The 21,294-nt window shown below is 40.8% G+C and overlaps 1 protein-coding gene across 5 annotated transcripts in view; it reads right to left on the bottom strand.

Moving 5' to 3' along the window:
• Positions 1–462: 462 nt before the first annotated feature.
• The window catches only part of rnf144aa (ring finger protein 144aa), a 31,549-nt gene continuing 10,717 nt past the window's right edge, over positions 463–21,294 (bottom strand). For all 5 annotated transcript variants that reach the window (XM_056393231.1, XM_056393230.1, XM_056393233.1 and 2 more), the window contains 7 exons: positions 14,124–14,274; positions 12,678–12,782; positions 11,535–11,595; positions 9,535–9,751; positions 7,172–7,319; positions 6,621–6,710; positions 463–4,505 (listed from right to left, as the gene is read on the bottom strand). In XM_056393231.1, coding sequence (XP_056249206.1) covers positions 4,374–4,505; positions 6,621–6,710; positions 7,172–7,319; positions 9,535–9,751; positions 11,535–11,595; positions 12,678–12,782; positions 14,124–14,258 — 888 coding nt within the window. In that variant the 5' untranslated portion in view covers positions 14,259–14,274 and the 3' untranslated portion in view covers positions 463–4,373. The remainder of the gene's footprint in view (positions 4,506–6,620; positions 6,711–7,171; positions 7,320–9,534; positions 9,752–11,534; positions 11,596–12,677; positions 12,783–14,123; positions 14,275–21,294) is intronic.

Genomic DNA, 21,294 nt, shown 5'->3' with positions numbered 1-21,294 from the left:
AAAAAATGAAGAACCAATTACATGCTCTTTTGACATCCATTTTTCATTTGTAATGGTACATTGTTTTGTTTGTCTCCATTTAATATTGATTATCTATTATTATTCATTATCACTTATTCTACTCTTATCAAGGGAAGGTACATTTTTGTCATTTTGTAACATAAAGACTAGATAACTCTAAACTGTACTTGTGGCTTTTAGTTGTTCTACTAAAGATGTTCACTTTATTTTTCATATCTAATCTTTTGCAGACTGATTTAGAAATATTAATCTCTTGTTTAACTGATATGTAATATTTGTGCGCATCTTCCTGTGCTGTAGGTCTTCCTGTTAACACAAACAAGAGCGATACACTTTCAGCACCAGAGAGAGCCATTTCGCAACCTGGTGGGCCACAAGACTTCTTCATGGTATGTTTGCAATAGTTCAGCACATTAGTGTGAATGAATGAAGAGAGCAGAATCACAAAAAACAACAACCTTTAATACCTGGTGTCACAGTGTTAGTGGAACTGTAGATATATTGAGATGCCGAGTCGTTGTTCAGAACTGATCCAAATATGCCATTTTACAATGTTGATTTCTTTGTTATCACCCACGTCGATTAACTTTCGATTACTGATTGAACTACAGACATTGTTTACCATCTCTAAACACAGAAGCCGTGTGTACAGACAGCATTTCCTCTGACAATGATCCACTAACTGAGGTGACTGACTGAAACTGAATTGACCAATCAGGCCTAAGGAATTTCACTCTTTAAAAAGATAATGCAAATACAACAACTATGGTGTAACACAGGTATATAAAAAACAAAAAACAACAACAAAAAAAAGTAACAGACACATGAAACCAACCTGCTGAATGGAGGAAGGCTGACCAACATTGTAAAATATATTTTCTAAAAAAAAAAAAAAAAAAAAAGAGAGAAAAAACAAAACAACAGACAGCTGGGCGAAAGGGTAACAACGCTACCATTCCAAAGATCTTTAGAGGCTACAATATAGTAATATTTCACAAGTAGAAGTCAGAGAAAAATCATGCAGCTTCATCTCTTGACACAACAGGTTATAAAATATAAATTGCTGCTCGTAACCAAACTTGATCTTAGGATAGCTGCAGAGTAGATCTCGAGCCTTTGTAAAATACACTTTTACCTTACTTCTCATTCGAGGGCCAAATGCCAGAAGCCTTTAACTCTGTCAAACTGTCCTGTTCCAACACCTGCGCTGATGTTAGGTGGTTTTATAAACCTTTATATGGAGCCCTGACAAACATCTCATGGCCCTAGAAAATGAATAATTATGCAACGTGACACTGCAGTGATTTTTATGTTTGCTGTTTGGCCCTTTTATGTTTGTTGCATAATACAGAATCTACCTGTTCATTGGTGCCAGCAAACAGAAGTAACGAAGAATGTTGTGTGAAAAAATGGAGGTTGTCATGATTTTATTTGACTTGTTGTTAGCTTGTGCCTGCTCAAACTTTGTTATCTGTGTGTTTGAATGAATATATTTGAAAACCGTTTGTATCCTGGTGATAGACAGACCCCTGATAGATGAAACTGTGAAAACCCTTACAAAGTACAGTTGCAATTCTCTCATATGTATTGACTTTTCTGTTGAGTTGACATTGATTTCAGCTGTTTAACTCCTCCATTAAAGACAGCAGGCACCATACCACACACATCACAGATCATATCAAGAAGTAAAACAATGGAACCAATATACAGTGCAGCGCTTACATAAAAGAAGCATTAAATATTTTCCACCCTGTAAAAACTGTTAATACATTACAAATACATGGTCAAAATGCACAAACAGTAGACAGCTCTGTTTCCTCATCCCTTCCAGGAAATCTGCTTGGCACGATTGTCATTAAAACAACAAAAGCTTCTGGAATTAAACTATTTTAGGGTTTAGGAACTAAACTTTAAAGGTAGAAAATTGGACTGGCTTTGATATCAAATTACCATGCTCATACAGTAGGTCAGGTCAGTGAAAGCAACACAGGCTACAGGTAAGGTACTCAAAATGTAAGGCTACTGATAACAAGGATTATAATACGGAATATCGGAGCTAAATTTATGAGAACAGAAGGGAGTTGCAGATGATTAGCTACTGTTTATCTTAGGTTAGCTACCGTTATATTTATGTTTCTATATACTATTGACCACCTTGTATGTTAACTGTAGCCACACTGATCATGAAATGCTACATGAACACAGAAGAATGGATAAAGTAAATGGCTTATTGAGAACACTGGAATGGCTTTGCATGGTGGCAAAACTCAATTTAATCGGTTTATACATTTCTTTTCTCACCTTTACTGACGTAACATGAAATAACTGTTTTTGTGAAGTTGTTCTACTGTACTGTACTGAAAAATTACCAAATTCTGTCCAGGAGTTCAAGCTAGCAACCTTAAAATATTGGTAAAAGACAGATAACAGCAACACAGATGATGAAAGTGAATGGATGGTTTCTGAACAATTCCCTGATTAAATAAAAGCCATGATATGCACATGTATAGTGACATTCGGCAGCTTTTGCCACACAGATTACCCATGATTATGACCAATCGATAGCCTTTTAAGAATGGTAATGTACAAACTTGCATAGATAAAGTGATATAGTATAGAGCAGCTTCATAATTGTGTGCCCAAAAATGGAACATTCTTTTATATTTACTCTATAGGCTTTTTTTTTTTTCTGACATCCCTGCACGGAATAGCTGCTTGTTGTTGGAGGTCTACCTACCAACAAAACAAAACATCGACACTCGGACCACTAACGTATGCAAGTTTGCAATTTGGGCCAAGTCTCAAAGAGTGGGAGATCTGAGTTAAGTTTCAAATGGATTGGATGGATGTTGATGAGCACTCCTGCTCAAAGAGGCTTAGGAAGTACAGGCCCTAGGTCACACAAGACATCAGGACGGTTGTTTTGTTTTTTTCTTCCTTTTTTCTTTTTTTTTTTCTTTTTTTACATTATGGCTATTAACAGTGTGGCATATGGATGACATCATAGAATCATCTGAATATAAAGGGCTTCACTGACTGTCTGTTATGCTTTAAAAATGCCTTTAAACATGCTTTCCCTGGGATTATTTGGATTTTGACTTTGAACTCTTTTTAAAGCACAGGGAGGGGGAAATGCCTGATTTTGGCTTGTGTCAATTTAAGGCTATTAATTTCTATTTGGCTAAACCATCACCTGGGGACTGAGAATTACAGGTGTGACATCTCTTTTAGTGAAGTATTAAAATGGTTCCACAACATGTGGGTACAAAGTCCTCTGATAGACTTTAAGTTAATGCTAAACCTAAAGGGGAGCACCACTCAATTTCTGGACATTTCTGGATCTAGGATTATGAAAATCTGTAACATCTGGAAACACAATCTCTCTCTTACAAAGAAGACTCCAATCTGGAGGTGCGTCAAAGAGAACGAATTAGGAGAGATGGTGACAATAATTACAAAAAGAACATTTGGGTATAAAACATAGGCTGATAGTTAACAAAACTAGTTGTCCTTGTCACTTGACCACAGAAAATAAGTGTATTTTGAGCTTTGAGTGGTAATCCCCTTTAACAAGTGTACCTTACAGTTTGGAAAACACTCAAAAGTACAACACATAGACACTACTCTGAGCACGGTTCTATTAAAAGCGACAGGTTATAAAACATTGACATCATCAAGAGGACGTGCTGTACATTGAGTTGAGAGTGACAACAGCCGCCCATCTCTACCTCAGTCGTGAACACGACAGCGAAATCATGTTCCGTGTGCAAATCGAGTGAACACCAAAGATGCGCGGTGTAACTCTAATGCTACTGACTGAATCTGTAGAGCTACATCAGGTGTGGTGGTGGGAAAGAAAAAGCTTTTGTTGCGTACGACAAACCGACAAAACATTGCGAAAAAATTAAAAGTTTTTTTCTAAGGTGGCTCCTGCATGATATTGTCCATACAAGAGAAAAGCATTTCTTAACATTGATTTTTTTTCTTTGTAATGACCCGCCAAAATACCACACCTCAGTAACCCACAGTAAGGCCACCTAAAAGTGGCCCAGTCTTCTTTCACATCCCCAAACCATCAACGTCTTACACACACAGACACAGTGGTCCTTAGACAAGTCTGACCTCCTCTGACCTTTGACCCTGCACCTCTCTTCAGGCCAAGGTGTAGGGTCGCTTTTCTACCATGCCTCTCTCATGCAGAGCGATGGATCCCGAAGCGGCCGGGGGGGGGGGGCTCAGCCCAAAAAATGAAGCACTCAAAGCTGCTGGAAGGAAAACAATGTAAAGGGGTGAAAAGGAAAAAAGATGGCCCATCCTCGGAGCGACTCTCCACTCCAGCCCTTTTGGCGTGTTTAGGTTGGCAAGGGGTCGTCATCGCCTTTGCTGCACTTGCACTTGCAGCAGAGGACGATGGGAGTGGCCAGAAGGAGGAAGGGGGAGGCAACCAGCAGGAGCAGGCCGAAACCAGCAAAGATCCCCACAACCTGCAAGGAGACACCAACAGAAAAATAATTAACACATTGATTTAAACTTTTAGGGCTTAACGTCTCTGTGGCAGATACCACAAGGCACCTTCAGAGGTTCAGAGAGGTGTTTTGGCAAACCAATTGAATTGTACTTGTAGTGGACAATATATGTAAACAAAAAAGAACTGGTGATTTTTTTGTGATTCACTGTTTCTATAGGTTTGGGATAAAATCTTTCCAAGCAACTGCAATACCAATTTTTGTCCAGCAGAGGTCACCTAGTGCATCAAAACTACAAACCTTTTTCAGCACTGTTGCTTCAGAAAGCTATGTTTTACTATTAATTTGGCCATTTAACACTTTCTTCAAGTAAAAGAAAAGACATTTTTACAGCTTGAAAATGTGGGGTTTCTATTCCTACTGACTATTAATGTACATCACACTCATTGATGCTGAATGTGCAGGTATTTGACATCAAGAAAGAAAGAAAAATATCCTGCAATGGAGCAGATCAGTAACAATTTATAAAACTACAGGGACTGAAAAAATAAAGTTGCGCTAAACAGAGCGATATAAAAAAAAAGGAATACATTTTGACTTTTAGGATCCAGTGCTTGGACAAAGACTCAGTAACAGCCGTGCTTAAGGAATACAACCACCACATACAGTATCTTGCTAAGTTTTTCTCCTGTTTGTATTATTTGCCTACTTGCTGTTGGAACATGTTAAGAAAAAGTTGGGGATATACAATGAGTTTTTGATACATAGTGTGATTGTTGCAACCACAGTCCCATGTGTAGCTACATAATCATGTAATTCTCAAATCAACTGACACACAGGATGGATATATTTCAGCTGGTCTGTGGAAAAGGTATATATTGACAGTAAGGACATTTGTGATTTGAAAATTTCTGTGTACTCTGATTGGTAGTTAGTCCACCACATGGGGGCACCAGACACCAGCAAATTCAAAGCAACAAAATGGAATACATAACACACAGTCACATGCAGAAGTGACTTATAATAGCACAATGCTTTTCCTCCTGTTTTGAGGACAAAGAAACATATTTGTGGGCATCATTTGCAGGCAAGGTTTCTAATAATTATTACAAACCACATTACTACATTACTGACTATTCTTTTTACAGTGACTGTATAGGATGTGCAGTAGACGAAAGCTCAGTGCGTGGAGCACATTTTGCACTTATTAACACACCCTGATTGTGCTTTCTTGTTTAGGACATGACCTTCCTTCTAACTGATGTTATGCCTCTCGTTGAAACGTAGAACCCATGTCATCAGATAAAGGCCGGGGGAGAAGATGTTTTTTTTTTTTGTTTGTTTTTTTTGCAAGATACGTTTGCCCCGGTACATCTGGTATTACTGAAGGAATCGGAGGGAGGCTTTTTTTTTTTTTATGTGAAGGAGCAAGGAGGGTGAAATGAGGAGAGCAAGAGAGAGACAAAGACACAGAGCAGTGAAGCTGTAGCTGGCTCTTCCACCAGCTGAACTGTAATCATATGACTCAGCCTGCCCCACTGGGCAACAGATGCCAGTGTGTATGCTAATGTTGACAAAATAACAAGTATGTTGGACCAAGGGATGTGCCAACCCATGAATAGATTATTTGGCTAAGGAGACATACTGAGGAGAAATTTAGGAACTGAACAACAGCCTCTGTCACAGGTTTAAAGCACGTTATCATGTGGGAAATTACATGTCATGACTAATCCTTCATGTGTAATCCATCATTTCATATGTGGGAAATTACATGTCATATCCAATCCTTTCTATGTGATTTGGTTACCTAAAGGTAAAGACGGACCTTAGTTATGTAAACCATTTTTCTTAAGTGAAAAGTGTACATAATAGGCTTAGTAGGAAACAGCAGGACACTGACCACCAGACACTTGTCGCTGCATGCGGATCAAGCTGTCCTTTTCCCATTGTGCTGTCAAGATAATAGTAGCCCATCTCTGAATGAGAGAGTTGAGCCAGAGGGAGAGAAAGAGGCAGAGCCAGACAGCATGTGTATAGCCACATGCTGCAGCGTGGTTATGGGGTGTGGAACCTGAGTGAGTGTAAGAGGATGATGGGGGGGTAGGTGGGGTGTGAGGAAGATGGGTTTCTCACCTGTGTTCTGTGCCAGATAACAGACGCCCTGGAGTGGCCCAGTTTGTTTCGACAGGGCCCTTTGTCGTAGTGGATCAGGAGAAAGTCATCCTGTCAGACAAATACATACACAGAATACAGATAAAGATTGACCATTAGCAGCCTGAAAGACACGGACAGCTGTTGTAAGAAAATTGCTTTTTAAATGACCTGCGGTCTTCTGCGCTCACACAATTACGATTACATAAGGCACCGCGGCCCAGAAGTCACCCTTATCCAAGTTCAGCTAAAGCTGTCACTTTCTTCAGCCTTCTAATGAATTAAAAAAAAAAAAAAAAAACATACATCTTATTCCTTTCTTATCAACACCAAGGTTAAGCTACGGTCTCCTGATAATGAAAATCTTCACTGTCACAGGGAAGACAAATTATGTCAACATCCAAGATTATCACAGTGTGCAAATACTATTGCAATATTAAACTGTAGAGGTTTTTACAAATGGAAAATACATAATGTCGACCTCTATCGGAGTAAAGATCAAGGAATAAAGAAATTAGAAAGGAGCCACTCACGTCCAGGGACTCCAGACAGTACCAGCAGAAGGCATGTTTGCAGTTCTTGCACATCATCTGCGCACAGCCCTCGTCCCTCTCGATGTAAACTTTACATTTAGGACAGCGCTTGATTGGTGCGTCATCCTCTTCATTCTTATAGAAAGAGCTGGGGAGGAGAGAGACACAAGCTTGATGTGTTTTTTTTTTATTTCATACCTGATATCAAATCCAAAATCATTCAACATTCACATTGCGAGAAGTGCTGGAGATGAGATTGCTTTAGTGCAGTAATCAATATTTACAATCTTTGGCACAACAGGATTGTGTGAAATGGTGGACAGCTTTAGTTCAGGAGTCGATAACTCTTCTATAAAAAAAAATAAAAATAAAAAAAATGCACCCGTCACTAAATGGCCTTTGAAATGGCTCCCAAGCTCTTACTCTTCCCTCCTGTTGGTGTCAGTTTGTCTGTATCAATTTCTTCTGTTTCAGTGAAGTGCTGACTCTAGAAAATCTGTGGGCGAGCAGGTAGCTGTCATTCTGGGTGTCGTCCTAGGACAGCAAACAAGCCCATTCATTTCCAGGCCAATTTTTTCCATGAATTGATAGATCTGTGCCTCTAAGTGCATTACAGCACATTTTGTACACGTCCATTCATCTGACACCTGGCAGCCATTGTGAAACTGGCCAAAAGAATAAAAGACAGCTCAAAATTAGCTTAGAGAGAGGAAGAGGATGAGATTCTTGTTCAGTATTTAAATAGCTCCTTGTTTTTTTTTTTAGCAGCATCCTCAGCAAAAGCTCATCAGTCAATCAGTGATTGAGTTAAGATACTTTAGTATAATGAAAAGAAAGTTGTATAAGAAGTGAAACCACATCACAGGCAGAGTCTAATGTAATGGTGAACTTTTAACACTTGCCTGCTGGATCAGGTATAGTGGAGAGGGCATTAAAATAAGAAGGTTCAGAATTTATCCAGTCATAACGGGCCTGAGGCGCACAGAAGAATCGGAATCCAGCTCTCCGCGACATCCTTACAGTGAACAGATGTAGGTCAAACACCAAGGCTCTTTACAACTAACAGTACTCCTGCTAATCCTCTCTCCCTTCCCTGTGCCCTCTGAACTTGGTCCTGAACCTGTGCTGATAGAGGAAAGCTCTGCAGAGCCAGTGACTCTTCAGGAGTAAGAGAATATCACAAAGACAGGGGTCAGCTTCATATGACACCGGACAGGCCCTCCTCTACCCTCACAGACAGATAGTTAATTCTCAAAATGCACAGTAAGCCCATCTCAGACTGCTCTACTGCAGTTTACTTTCAACAGATTGTTTTATGTCTGCCTATTAATTTATGCTTGAGCCCTGGCTGATGCTCAAACTGAGCAGTGGCTGCAAAACAGCCAGCCAGACCAGCTGTCAGTCTATATTTAAGGCTGCACCGAATGAATCCTGCTGTATATTGACAAGAGGTCCTTAACTCCAGTCAGGTGAGCATGACGTGGATTTCTACGTCAGTTCCAAGAAAATGAATAACATTTCCAGTCAGCGCATCAGCAAACGAGGCCTGATACTGTTGCACCATGACAAAATGGAATGAAATATCTTCTTTTTTTTTTTTAAAGGTTGAAGAGGTAATAAAAACCTTATTATATTAACTGGAAACTGTTGGGGTATAACATTTTAACCGATGTTCTGAGCAAAAACGTATTACTTAAGTCATTAAATTTAATTACTTGGTTATTAAAATTTTCAACATAAAGTTAAAAATACATCCATTTTAAGTGGGCTAATAATCACTTGTACAATTCATTTATGCCGACAATTACATGTTTCAGCAGTTTCAAGTGTAATTTTAATTACATTTTGTATCCAGTCGCTAAAACAAGGTCTGCAACTAAAGATGATATTTTTAACCATCTGTCAATTATCTGTCAAAAAAAAGTAAAAAATGCCCATCACACATCATATTCATATTTTGTTTTGTGCAACTAATAGTCCAAAACACAAATGTATTTAGTTGAATACTACAGAAGACTAAGAAAACCAGCAAATATTCATATTTGAGTAGGAAAAATTTCCTTAAAGAAAAATTACTTATACCATTTATTGATTATCAAAATGTCCTGTAATTGTTTAACTGTAAATTCACTTGTTGTTTCAGCTCTAGCTATTGCTTGTCGTCGTCCAAAGCCGTCATGAGTCACCAGAAGAGAAGCATGTATTAATATGCTAATCAGTGTATATGGTTCATAGAGTACAGAACACAGAGGTAAGAAAAAAAACATACCATCTGGTCTAAAAATAAGCGATGAGAGAGAAATTCAGAGAACAAGAATTTCAGACAGGGCGCAGTAAATAAGTAAACAGACAGAGAGCAGTACCTGTTTTCTCCTGGTAGGAAGGAGGTAATGGGCAGGTTGTTCTCCTGGCAGGCCTGCCCGGGGTGCCAATTGGCCTTGCAGGCCGAGCAGAACTCGAGGGCACAGACGGCGCACTGGACCAGCTGGGGCAGCGCTGGAGAATCTGATTCCTTTAGTTGGCACACAGCCTGGCAGGTCGAAGAAGGGCACCACGTCCGGCACGGGTCCAGCAGCACCTCTGATGGCACAAAAGAAGTGGTGCCAACGTCATGGACAGTTACTTTCATGAAGTGTCCGTTTACCAAAATCTCACACACACAAACACACACACACACACACACACACACGTACACACACAAATAAGAATGTTCATTAGAAGATTTATTTAGAAAGAAGTCATCAAGTCAGTGGAAACTGACTTAGACTTACTTAGAGGTGGATATCTAAAGACTGTGTGCCTGTACTCGACTAAATATACCTTTTTGTGATTTGGGCGGAAGGTACAATTGACTGCCATCAACCATAATGTAGATAAGCTTGCAAATTGGTTGAAAGCTTCCGACACATACATATTTTTATATTTTTCAAGGCTCACATTTGTGTCTGATAATGTCGGAAAATTGCTTTTAGAGAAATGTTTGTTGTTGACTTCGGCAAATCCTTCGGAATATTTTCTATGATGTCTTAAAGTGGTAAAGAGGCCAGTTTTCTCCGTTTTTTGCCAGTTCTGTTTTAAGTTCATAGCGTGATGCACTTGCCCTTGTATCCTCTCCTTCCTTCCCCTCGCCTCTCTGCCAAGAACTCCGAGCACACATTCCACATGCACTCTTGGCTCAGCCTGAGAAATATGGAACGGTTACAGCAACTGTTCTGCCTGAATGGACTGGGACATTGATGAGACGGCTGACTGCCCTTATTCAGGCAGCATCAACAGCTCTTTCTGAGGCTTTCTGAGGATTTATATTCATTTACAGGACCCCCCCCCCCCCCCACTGTGTTCCTATATATGTTTGTCTTTGTGTTCACGCGCTTACTTTTTCAGCTGTGATCTGCATGTTCTGTGTACAGTTTGTGCCTCTGTGTAGGTGGAGAACCTGCGGGGTGAGCACCATCAAAGAGTGATAGCACAGCTTGGTTACTGCTGTCTCTCGGTAGCGGTGGAACTCTAATATTACTGATTAGCAAGTCTACATTGACAGCATGGAGCGTAGCGACGCAGACCTGCCATTATCTTTCCAGCACTGATATCTAAGCCTTCATCAGAAGGTTAACATTTATTCTGCAAACAGTGTGAACTGCAGACACTGAATACGTAGCCACACACTGAGGCAAGAGATAAAAAGGATTTAATTTAAATATCTCTCCATGCTTAGTGACCTGGCTCTATTAGAGTCAGACTTTGCAGGTTTGCAGGTTTAGAGCCAAACCAATCCAATTAAAATCTTTTAAAAAGTCTAGGAGGTTTTCCCCTTCATGTAGGTTGTGTTTGATGGGAGCTGGTGTTTGATGAGGATGACAGGATTGACTACCACAGTACAAATCAGACAGTTAGGCCTGAGTACCTGTCACAAGAATACTCCTTTGCCCGCTTGATTATTTGCACTTCACGGACGGTGCTGAACACAGAATTTGTCAGAAATCAATTAATTCTGAATCAGCTGACTGCATCTGAGTGCCAACATGCTGAGCAATATGGAGTAAAAAGTTGACAACACCTAGACTGAAATTTACTGAGCAAACAAGCATTGCTCAAATCTTTTCTATTAGCTGTCTGCCGAGACCCCATGGCGTAACTCAATAGCGAAAATGTCCACAGGGGGTGAATGATTGATTCCAGACAGAGCGAGCTACAATTCGGCTACACGTGCAGGACAGGATTGTCGCCGTGCTTTTGTGTGCCATGGTAAAATACAGTATCCCTGGAGGACAGGAGGATCCACGTGTCTCTGCGATTGACAGTCATTGCCCACACACTGAGGAGCGATCGCTGATGTACTGCGGCTGTTTCTGCACTGACTCACCCCTCTCAAACTGAAGCTTCTTGTATCTCTGCATCATTTCCGTGGCCACCATGCACTCAATCTACAGGGAGAAGAGGAGAGGAGAGGTGGGAGGGAAATAAGCAGGTCATTGTGCATATTTATAGACAGAAGCAGCAAGAAGCAATTATACATTCAGTATGCGAATGTCAACTCCAGAACAATGTCAAATTCTAATTTCTACAAGATAAGAACTTGCCACTTGCTTACCAATAAGGCCTTTTACCCCGTTCTGAGATAGAAAAGGAGAATCCAATTGCCAGAATGTATTCAAGGCGCATACTCACGCCCACTCAAGGTTAAGTTCACTCATTTATTGGGCAATGAAACGAGTATCTGGGCTTTGTAAAAGAGCAGTCAATTACAAGGTGATGGCACTGCTGTCAGAGAAGACAGGGATGAGGCATGCTTCGCCTGACTGGCAGGACTAGCTAGGGTTCCATTAAGGGCCGCTGACACCGATTGATTAGAAACATAAGGCTGAACCACGCTGAGCCTATGGGCTTCCAAGACTGAGCAAGTCCATCAACTAAAATGCCTGGAGGATGAAGAGCGCTTTGCCCTCAGATTGACCCTACGTGAGGAAGGCAGGCACACAAGAACACTCATTATCATGGAATAAACACACTGGGAGGTGGAGCACAGTGGTCATCTTGAGCTTTGAGGGCGCACAGGGGTGTTAGAGTAACTGCAGATGTGTTCATATCAACAATTACTGCTAATTCATATGGAAGGAAAAAACAGCAGCTTCATAGGAGATGCATAACATGGGAAACTGAGTTGTAGAGATAACAAGTGATGTTTTTTTTCCTCATTTCAAGCACATACATTAACCGTGTGCAACATTTGCATGCACATACAGTACATTAATGTACATGCAAATGCCAGCTTGTTGTCCAAGTTCCAATCATGCACACCGTCACACATATATATATATATATATATATATCAATTTGAAAATAAAAAGAGACCATTGTTTATGGAAATTGCTGCACTGCTTAGGTCTAGTCTCAGTCCAATCCAGAGCTAAGACATACTGGACACTATTAGAGAAGTTCATGACACTCATGGCAACATCGGCAACTAGTCACCAACTAAATGACAAATAAATCTTATGATCAATACCTCACTTTCCTGCAAGTGTCCTCTTTTGGGACAGGCAGAGTCTGGACAGCTAATTGCAGTTTCAAGGCCTTCTTTAATCAGGAGCTCCACATACTGCTTCAGGCACTGAGGGAAAACAGACAAACACAACATTGACCCAGTGCAATATCCAGTCAGTCAGTTACATGGAAAAAAAGAAAAGCAAAACAAACAGACCACGCACCAGAAAAGTTGGTAAACAAACACTGACCTAAGAGTCTCGGTCACTGTCTGTCAGTTAGAGCTCAAAAATTAAAGCTGCACTAATCAAAATTTTTTTGAACAATGGATCAAATGACTATGTGTAATGTGAAAGGGTCCGCTAGCAGTGACAAAGCCACAAGAGTTATCATCTAACTCAACAGTTTCCCTCGGCTCTACGGAGCGTTTTAGTTTCTTTCAGCTGATTGTTTTGGTTTTAGTGCCCACAGCTTCACTGTTTTTGGGTCAGTTTCACCGCTCTCAACCCTGGTTTCAAATGAGCAGCAAAGATAAACCCACTCTATATTTTAATCGTCCAGTACCAAACAATAGACAGACACAGTTAGCAAATAGCTGGTGAAGAAAGTGAGCATTTGGGTTGTAGAAACCAAAACAGAGCTAAAGAAGAGTGATTTACACTAGTCAGGTGGACAGAAGCGTGTACATTTGTCATATCAAATTTATAAAGATGAAAATATATCATTATTGTGCTTTTGGCTTGTTCCCACTACCCACAATGTAGTGGCACTAAAAAATAATAATAATTTGTTGCTTTATGTAAAAGTTAAAAGTAACATTTGAACCATGTAATCTCTACCTTCAGCTATTTCAGGAAGCCACACAGATGACTTTTCCAAGTTTAAATGAACTAAACAACAAAAATACCAGTCCTATCCTAATCCAAACAGGTTAGATCTATTCAAATTTATATTTAAGAGACAGACATGCACTGGCATATAATGGACTTCTATGTTTATATATTGTATCAGTAAACTGTACTTTTCTTAAATGTAAGCCAAACATTTTTAAATTGAAATCTAATATAAAATGTTTGATGATAAAGTAGCTAAAGTGAGATATATCAGTCCCTGTTTGTGTTTACATTGTGGCTGACCTCGAGAATAAACTCTGCTAACTGAACTTTGGTAATTACTGCCACCACCCAGGCTGTGTTCTAGGAAGTGGATTCTATTTTTAGAGGCAATTTTTAGACATTGTTTCCTTATCTGTGAATTGGATTTGTTAAGATCTGACAGCAAATGGGTGTTTCTGTTCCTCTGTCCTGGCCTTTTCACACAGGGCCAGTGTTACACAGAAAGGATGTGACATTTGTAATAGATCCTGAAGCCATTACTGATTTCAATACGGTGAAAATCCTGTACTTAAATCATCATCCAGTTGACAGCTCCAGGAAGCTTGTTGCTGTTTGTGGATTGACCTGCTCACCAGTGTACAGAAGACACATTGGCACTGTGTGATGGTGGTCATCTGCTCCAGAGGGAACTCTCCAAGGCACAGCTTACATGAGACCAGGGGGTCCACGGCCAGCTCCCAGGTGGGACGGTACCGTGCCGTGGTCATCTTCACCGCCACAGAGCTGAAACACAAAGGGAAGGAAGAAGAGGGTGGAAAATGAGAGAGTTACAGTTAGTGAAGCAAAATGCATTCTGAGAAAGAATGAGACTAAGAATACGCATAATCCTACTGATGATGAAAGAAACTCTTAAAGTGAGAATATTTGTGGCTCATTTTTGTTTGTGTCTGACATAATAAGTTCAAGAAGTGCTTTATTTGTTGTGACACAATCAGCATGACGGTATGAGCACAGACTGAAAATGCATTGTGAGTTGTGTCCAGTGAGTGTGCACATACACAAACAGCCCTGCTGTATGCAGAATGACACCAGCTCTCTGCCTAAATGGCCCTTGTCAGCTGTGTTCATTTTTATTCCAAGCCTCATGCTTTCTGGCAGTGAAAAAAAAAAGGAACCATAGTTCAAAGGCTCCTAAAACTCCTGTAGCTATCAGCTATCTCAGCTACCTGTGAAATTTTCACTGGGAATGAAATAACACTTCTTTTTCTTTCCTCATCACTGCGCGTCATCACGTCTCTTTTGTGCGAGTCAGAAAAGGTTATTTTAGGCCGTCTCGTCTCACTCGCTCCTTCCCTCTGTAGCTGAGAGCAAAGAGCACCCACTCAGCTGTTTACAGGAAGTAGTCCCGCGCACACAACGTCAACACTGTCAAGCTATCCCCGTGCTGCTTAGCAACCGGCTGAAGGAGAATTTTGGAGGCGGAGGGGGCCTTTATAGGAGTGAGAAGAGACGCATGGCAGAGGAGAAGATCACGGTTTGCTTTCACTGGTCACAGTTCTGTCTCCCTCAATGTGCAGCTGCCTGTTTGGAGGCACAGAAGAAGAGCACAGCAAGTGGGAGGAGAGAGGTTGAAGAGTTCACATGATCGCTCCATGGACTCTTGTGCTGTCTACATGTGCTGCCCAAAAGAGGGGAGTGGAGAGAAAAACAGACAGAGAGCGTGTTCTGGTCTAGCAGAGATATGACATCACTTCACACTGCCCCTCTTACCAACACTTTTAATCTTTTAAGGAGGCTGTTCCACTGAATCCACATCAGTAGGGTGCTAGGTAAAGGCAATCCACAGTTGATACACCGTACAGCAATAAAATAAAAATGAGACGGATACAAATCTGTTGTGGCAAAGAGGCAAAACCACGGAGTCATGCGAGGGACTGTAGCCATGGGTGCAGGATGATGCATTTTTTTATTTCACATCTCGTCATTCATTTGTCCCCAAAAAGCACAGAAAAATATTGGGTGGCCATCAGTAGGGACATGTCGGTTCTCTTAATGCTGCTCAGTGGTGCAAGGAGTGAGGAAAGAGGAGGAATCCCAAAGGAGACTTCAGTGAGGATACATGAGAGCATCCTATGTGGAAGTCTATTGTTGGAAAGATACCCCACTTTATTGGAAATCTATAGGTTATTGGATACTGCAGCTGCACTGACTACACTGCAGTTTTGTCAAAATACAAGCACAGACTGAAGACACAGCTGCACAAATTCGGATATAATAATCACGTTACAAGCTGCTTCACACAAGGCACAAAACTTCACAACAAGCAGAACATAAAAACAAATTCCAATAGAGTCATAAGCAAATAGACAAATAAAACCAAATACAGTGTCGCCAGCAAAAATCACAGTCAATGAAAATCAAATAAAATAAGGGCAAGCTCTCTGATAAATATATGTTTTAAAAAGAGATTTAAAAGAGGTCACTGATTCTGCTGACCTGATTTCCTCAGGCAGCTCGTTCCACAGCTTCACGGCTCTGACAGCGAATGCTCTGTCACCTCGAGTTTTCAGCCACACCTTGGGACCAGATAAAAGACCTCTGCTCAAGGATGTCAGCCTACGTAATGGTTCGTATGCAACTAACAGGTCAGATATATAGTATGGAGAGAGGCCGTGAGGAGCCTTAAAAGTCAACAAAAGACTTTGCCCTGATTCTTGACTTGTCTATGGTGAGTTCTTTCAGCAATAAACACATTTATATTGTCTGTAAATGCGTTTCCTATTTTGTCACAGTGGAGTGACCAAATGAGATTGGGCAGAAAAAACACAATTTAAATTTACTCAACTATTTCGACACATAACGAGATCATAATTAAAACTAAATAATAAAGAGAAAAAAACGTAAGCGTGAATAAATCTAGATGCAAATTAAAAACCCGGGAAACTTCCTTTGAAAAAGTGTATTTTCCAGCGACCGTATGAAAAATATATTTCATTAGACAACAAAACTTAAAAACTAAAAAGACGATACTGAGCAGCTACAAGTTGACTCAGATGCCTCAGCTGGGCACCTGTTGTCACTAAATGATGTCAATTCAAATGATGCTTGACTGGGAAAAACGTCTCATTTGATAAAATCTGATTGCCTCGCTTCTTCCTCCTTCGCATCTTCTCATCGTGTCTTGAGTAGGAGGGCCGAAGAGGAAATGCAGAGTGAGAAAAACTGAAGAGGACAAATATGAAAAATGAGACATGCCTGAGATGAGACAATGTCTGACTCACTCAAAATGCCCCTGGCATTCATCCATCTATCCACCTTCCATTGCACTGACCGGAAATCACTGAGCTGTGAGGACGCTCTATTATGTTGGTGCTGAACTCGTAGACAGAAGCTGAAATGGCAGTATGTTATCGGGATGGAGCCAAAGACTTACAAACATGACCCCCAGAAGAGAAGTGTGTGGGAAGGCATGAAAGATGTAGGAAAAAAAAGGACTTTGCCACAGAAATACTGTAATTAAATCACAATTTAATCGCAATCACAAATGCAGCTTCTCAGATGAGCCACATTTAGTTGACTGCTAATGAAAAAACCTGATTGTTATCAATGTGCAAAGCAACGTGAAGCATCTAGATGGGAGTTTGAAAGGGGTAAAAGAGACATAATGATTTCATAATGATTTCATGTAGCAACAGGAATAGTCTCAGACTTGTAAAGGGGATGAGTTGAATGACAGTCTGTTTCTTTATCGGTCTCCCTGTCTAAGCTACTGAACACCATTAACCCTGTGGCCAAAGAAATATGACAGTCAAAAGTTAATTCACACTGTACAGAGCGTGATTTTCTAATCCTGTGTGTGCCCTTACATTTGAACAGCTTCTCTCCTCCCAGACTTTATATTGGCTGTGCAAATACTGACAGACCGGGTCGATGGGGACAAATGAAATAGTTTTGTAAGGATAGCCTGAGGATGGGAGAGAGAGAGAGGGAGGGAGGGAGGGAGAGAGAGCAACAAAGGGAAAATGAGTTTTCATGAGTAAAGGTGGTGCAGTGCGATCTCTCTGCTGCATTATTAACTAGATGGTCCATTATCACGGAAACACACACAAAAATACACATAAACAGTGTAGTCCAGGCAATGGGACTGTGCATGTGGGCCTCTCGTGCCTCTTGGTGTGTTCATTTCAAATATAACCTCCCAGAGTACCATAGGTCTTAGGTCAGGTCGCTGAGCTAAAAATCAATTAAACAGGAATCAGAAGTGAGTCAGAAGCCAAACATCCATCCTGTGCAGCAGTCACCACGTGTCAGTCATCAGACTGAAGGGGCTCCACTCACGGCTTAACTGGCTACAGCAGCATTCATCTGATAATGACTCCCTATACAAGAGACAAACACACATGCACACATGCAGTAACAATCCATTGCGTAACAAGGGGTTGAAAACGGTCATGGAGGAGCGGCTGAGGAGAAGTCCTTGAGGGCGCTAGAAGTGAAGGGGATTTCTTCCTGCAGTGTATATGATACCACCCATTACAGCTTAGACTGTTCTGCAGCCAAAGCATATGTAAAGCTGCCAAGAAAAGGTTAACTACAGAAGACAAAACAAAACATACATAAATACTGATATTTACACCAAGACAGACACAAGGATACACACACACAGACAGCAGAAACAGTGACAGTAAACAGATATTTAGTCCTGTACCATAAGATTAATATAATAAAAGCAGACAAGCTCAAAAATCACATCAGAAAATGACCTCACTCCAGTGATGTCAGCCTTTAACTGGCACTCACAAAGACCATGACACAAGTCCAGACACAGACTTACACACACATATAGTATATAAGCATTTCTTGTCTCACTATATACTGTGGGAATTTCTGCACAATGTGGCTTCCCAACACCCTCATTTCCATAACAGGGCTGAGTAAGTTTATGGATGCCGTGCTGTTTTCCAAGAAATGTCTCAGATTGCACTGAGCAGCGCTAAGAAAGGACTTGTGGAAACATGCCTTTGATGAGTTAAGTGCAGGGTATTGCACAGTGCTGTAAGTTAAGTCTTGCTAACATTTGTACAAGCCAGCAACTGTCACCTCATGTTACCCAGAGCTGCAATTTAGTTTTACTATTACAACAAATTGAATTGAACTTAATGGTTAATAATAATGGATTCAAGATTAATGAATTAATCAAACAAAAATGACAAACAGTGATTGTTTCTGGATCTTCTCAAATGTGAGAATTTTTTGCTTTTTCATCTATTTTTAGTTTTGGACTGTTGGCTGGCAAAACAAGCAATGATGTCACATCCGGCTCTGGGAAATTGTGAATGTCATGTTCCACTATTTTTAGACATATTATATACAAAACAATTATCAATTATTCAAAAACTAATTTGATAGATTAATTCATTGCCTAATGAAAACAATTATCAGCCAGAGCTCCAGTTTTTAATTATGTCTGAAACAATTAAAATGAAACAGACACTAAACTGTTAATGCGGCAGCCGTCGTGTTGTTGCTGTTACTCTGGCCGGCGTTCACACATGAGACCAGCCCTGTTCTGCATTCAAATAAATGCTGCTCCCTAACATATCAGGAACAAAATAAAATGCACATTCTCACTTGAACAGACTCCAGCAGAGATGGCAAGTGAGAGCACATTTTCATATGCTACCACATGAAGCCCCATCCTGCATAGCAATGCAGGCTTTACATTCATGAGCTAAATTCAATTAAAGAGGTTTCAATGCACCAGTGTGCACAGGCCACCGTGTCATTTGCTCCAATGGAAGAGACAGAACATTGTAAGAATGTTAGATTTTCACCTGGCTTGACAGTTTTTACTGTGTGTAATTAAATGATGTCACATGACGGCATTGCATAAGGCTCTATTTATATTCTGTACCACACCTATGGCTGATGTGAAAGAAAGCTGCTAACAACTGTTAGCTACTCTGGGAGTGGGAGCAGCCCACACATTTTCCTCGCACACATGCACGTATTAATGTCTTTCAACACATGCACAGAGCTGTCCTTCAGCTGATTTACAAGAATCTGCTGTCAGCCACTTAGGCAAGTTGGAGAGAGCGCAATGACGGACGAAAAGTGAGGGCTGCGCTGTGTTCAGCTAGATACGGACGCAGGGCAGGAATGAGGGCTGCAACCACGTCTAGGGACAAGCCAACAGATGTTCATTTGTCATTATTTTCTGCAGCAAAATGAATGTGGTGAGAACCCTGAAATAATACTAGCTGACGTGAACAAACTTTGTTCCGACTGAGCCTTATCAGCGAAACCTAATCTTATCTCAAGTTTACTCTTGTCAACATTTCTGTCTCGCACACTGCTACAGTAATTTCCTCATTGTCTCACTGGAGTTGCTGCTGTAATTGCAACCCCTCTGACACGAGTGTGTTCACAACGCACGTCACTCCTCTGAATCATCTGAAATCATGGCACAAAGAACAGCAGAGGTAATTTTTGATTAAGTAAAGAAGAGAGCTATTGGCCTGAGCGAGCTCAGGGTCTGTAATAAGCACTTAGTGATCCTGCCGTCTGCTCCTCCCTCCCCTGTTCCGTCCTGCCTTTCCTCCCTCAAGTGCCCAGCCCTGCTCTTCATGGCCAATTAGTGGGACCTTTTAAGTCTCATCTATGCCATATCCTCTCTGTGTCCACCGCTGCAGAGAAAAAGGGGAGAGACAGAGCAAAAAGAAGTAGCGACGAGGAGAGTGGCAATGTGCCAATTGCCTCTGTTTTCCACGCTCCCTTGGCTCACCTTCACTGCCTGCGATTACTTCTTGTCACCTTGTTGTGGAAGCTCCCACTGGGCAACGGAACAAACAGGCACAACACATCACTGAGGAAACACACAAACACACTCAGGCAGACATGCATGCAGACGCACATTGTTATCGAAAACATACTGTAGATGGACAGAAGCACAGTGTCACACGGACGTCAATATCAGAACGGGGGCTTTTGATTCTAGGGCGAGAACACTGCAATAGCCCCTTAAATTACCGTCTGCCATGTGATCGACAATCAACTGATCCCTAAGAACCTTTAAAATGCTAAATTCAGATTAAAAGAGTGATATCATCGGGCATCGGGATTATTGTTGCAGCACAGTCCAATTAAAAATGAATTATTATAATCACAAATATAATTAAACAATGCTAATGTATACACTTGTTATATTGCTAATGTTTCTGTTGCATCATGTTGTAAAGGCTGTTGTGTCCACTCACTGTGACAGCATGAAAGAACACTACAAGAGCATGGTTGGTAATATCACTGAAGGGACCAAATTACACCAACACTAGACACCAACATCTGCTCAACACTAGGATTATTGAATCCTCCGCGTCTTACAGTGAGCACTGCAGTGAACAGAGAGTAAACCCTGCTAACGCTCAGTCTTGCAAGCAAATTAAACGCAACCGTTTGCTTTTTGATGGAGACCAACACAGAATACAATATTCACTACCTTCACCATTTTAACCAGGGACACAGATGTGTGTCTGTGGAAACAGATCTCTTCTCTCATATAAAAAAGAGACATTATAGCTTTACAAAAACCAGTGCACATGACAGCACATGACTGATGGTCAAAACTGAATTTGAGGAACAAATTCTGCCCTTTCCTGGATAGAAATCAACATCTTCTGCATTAGTCGCCCAGTGGTAAATGACTCCTCTCACACAGTTGTGAAAATGCAAAACCAAGATTCAAAGCAACAATAAAACAAATAACCTGCATATCTTCATATGAATCTCTATGTTGGTGCAGCATTA

Source organism: Seriola aureovittata, chromosome 13 (assembly GCF_021018895.1).
Source record: "Seriola aureovittata isolate HTS-2021-v1 ecotype China chromosome 13, ASM2101889v1, whole genome shotgun sequence".
NCBI lineage: Eukaryota > Metazoa > Chordata > Actinopteri > Carangiformes > Carangidae > Seriola > Seriola aureovittata.
Note: the sequence above shows the minus strand (reverse complement) of the source record. Positions and strands in the feature narration are given on the sequence as shown.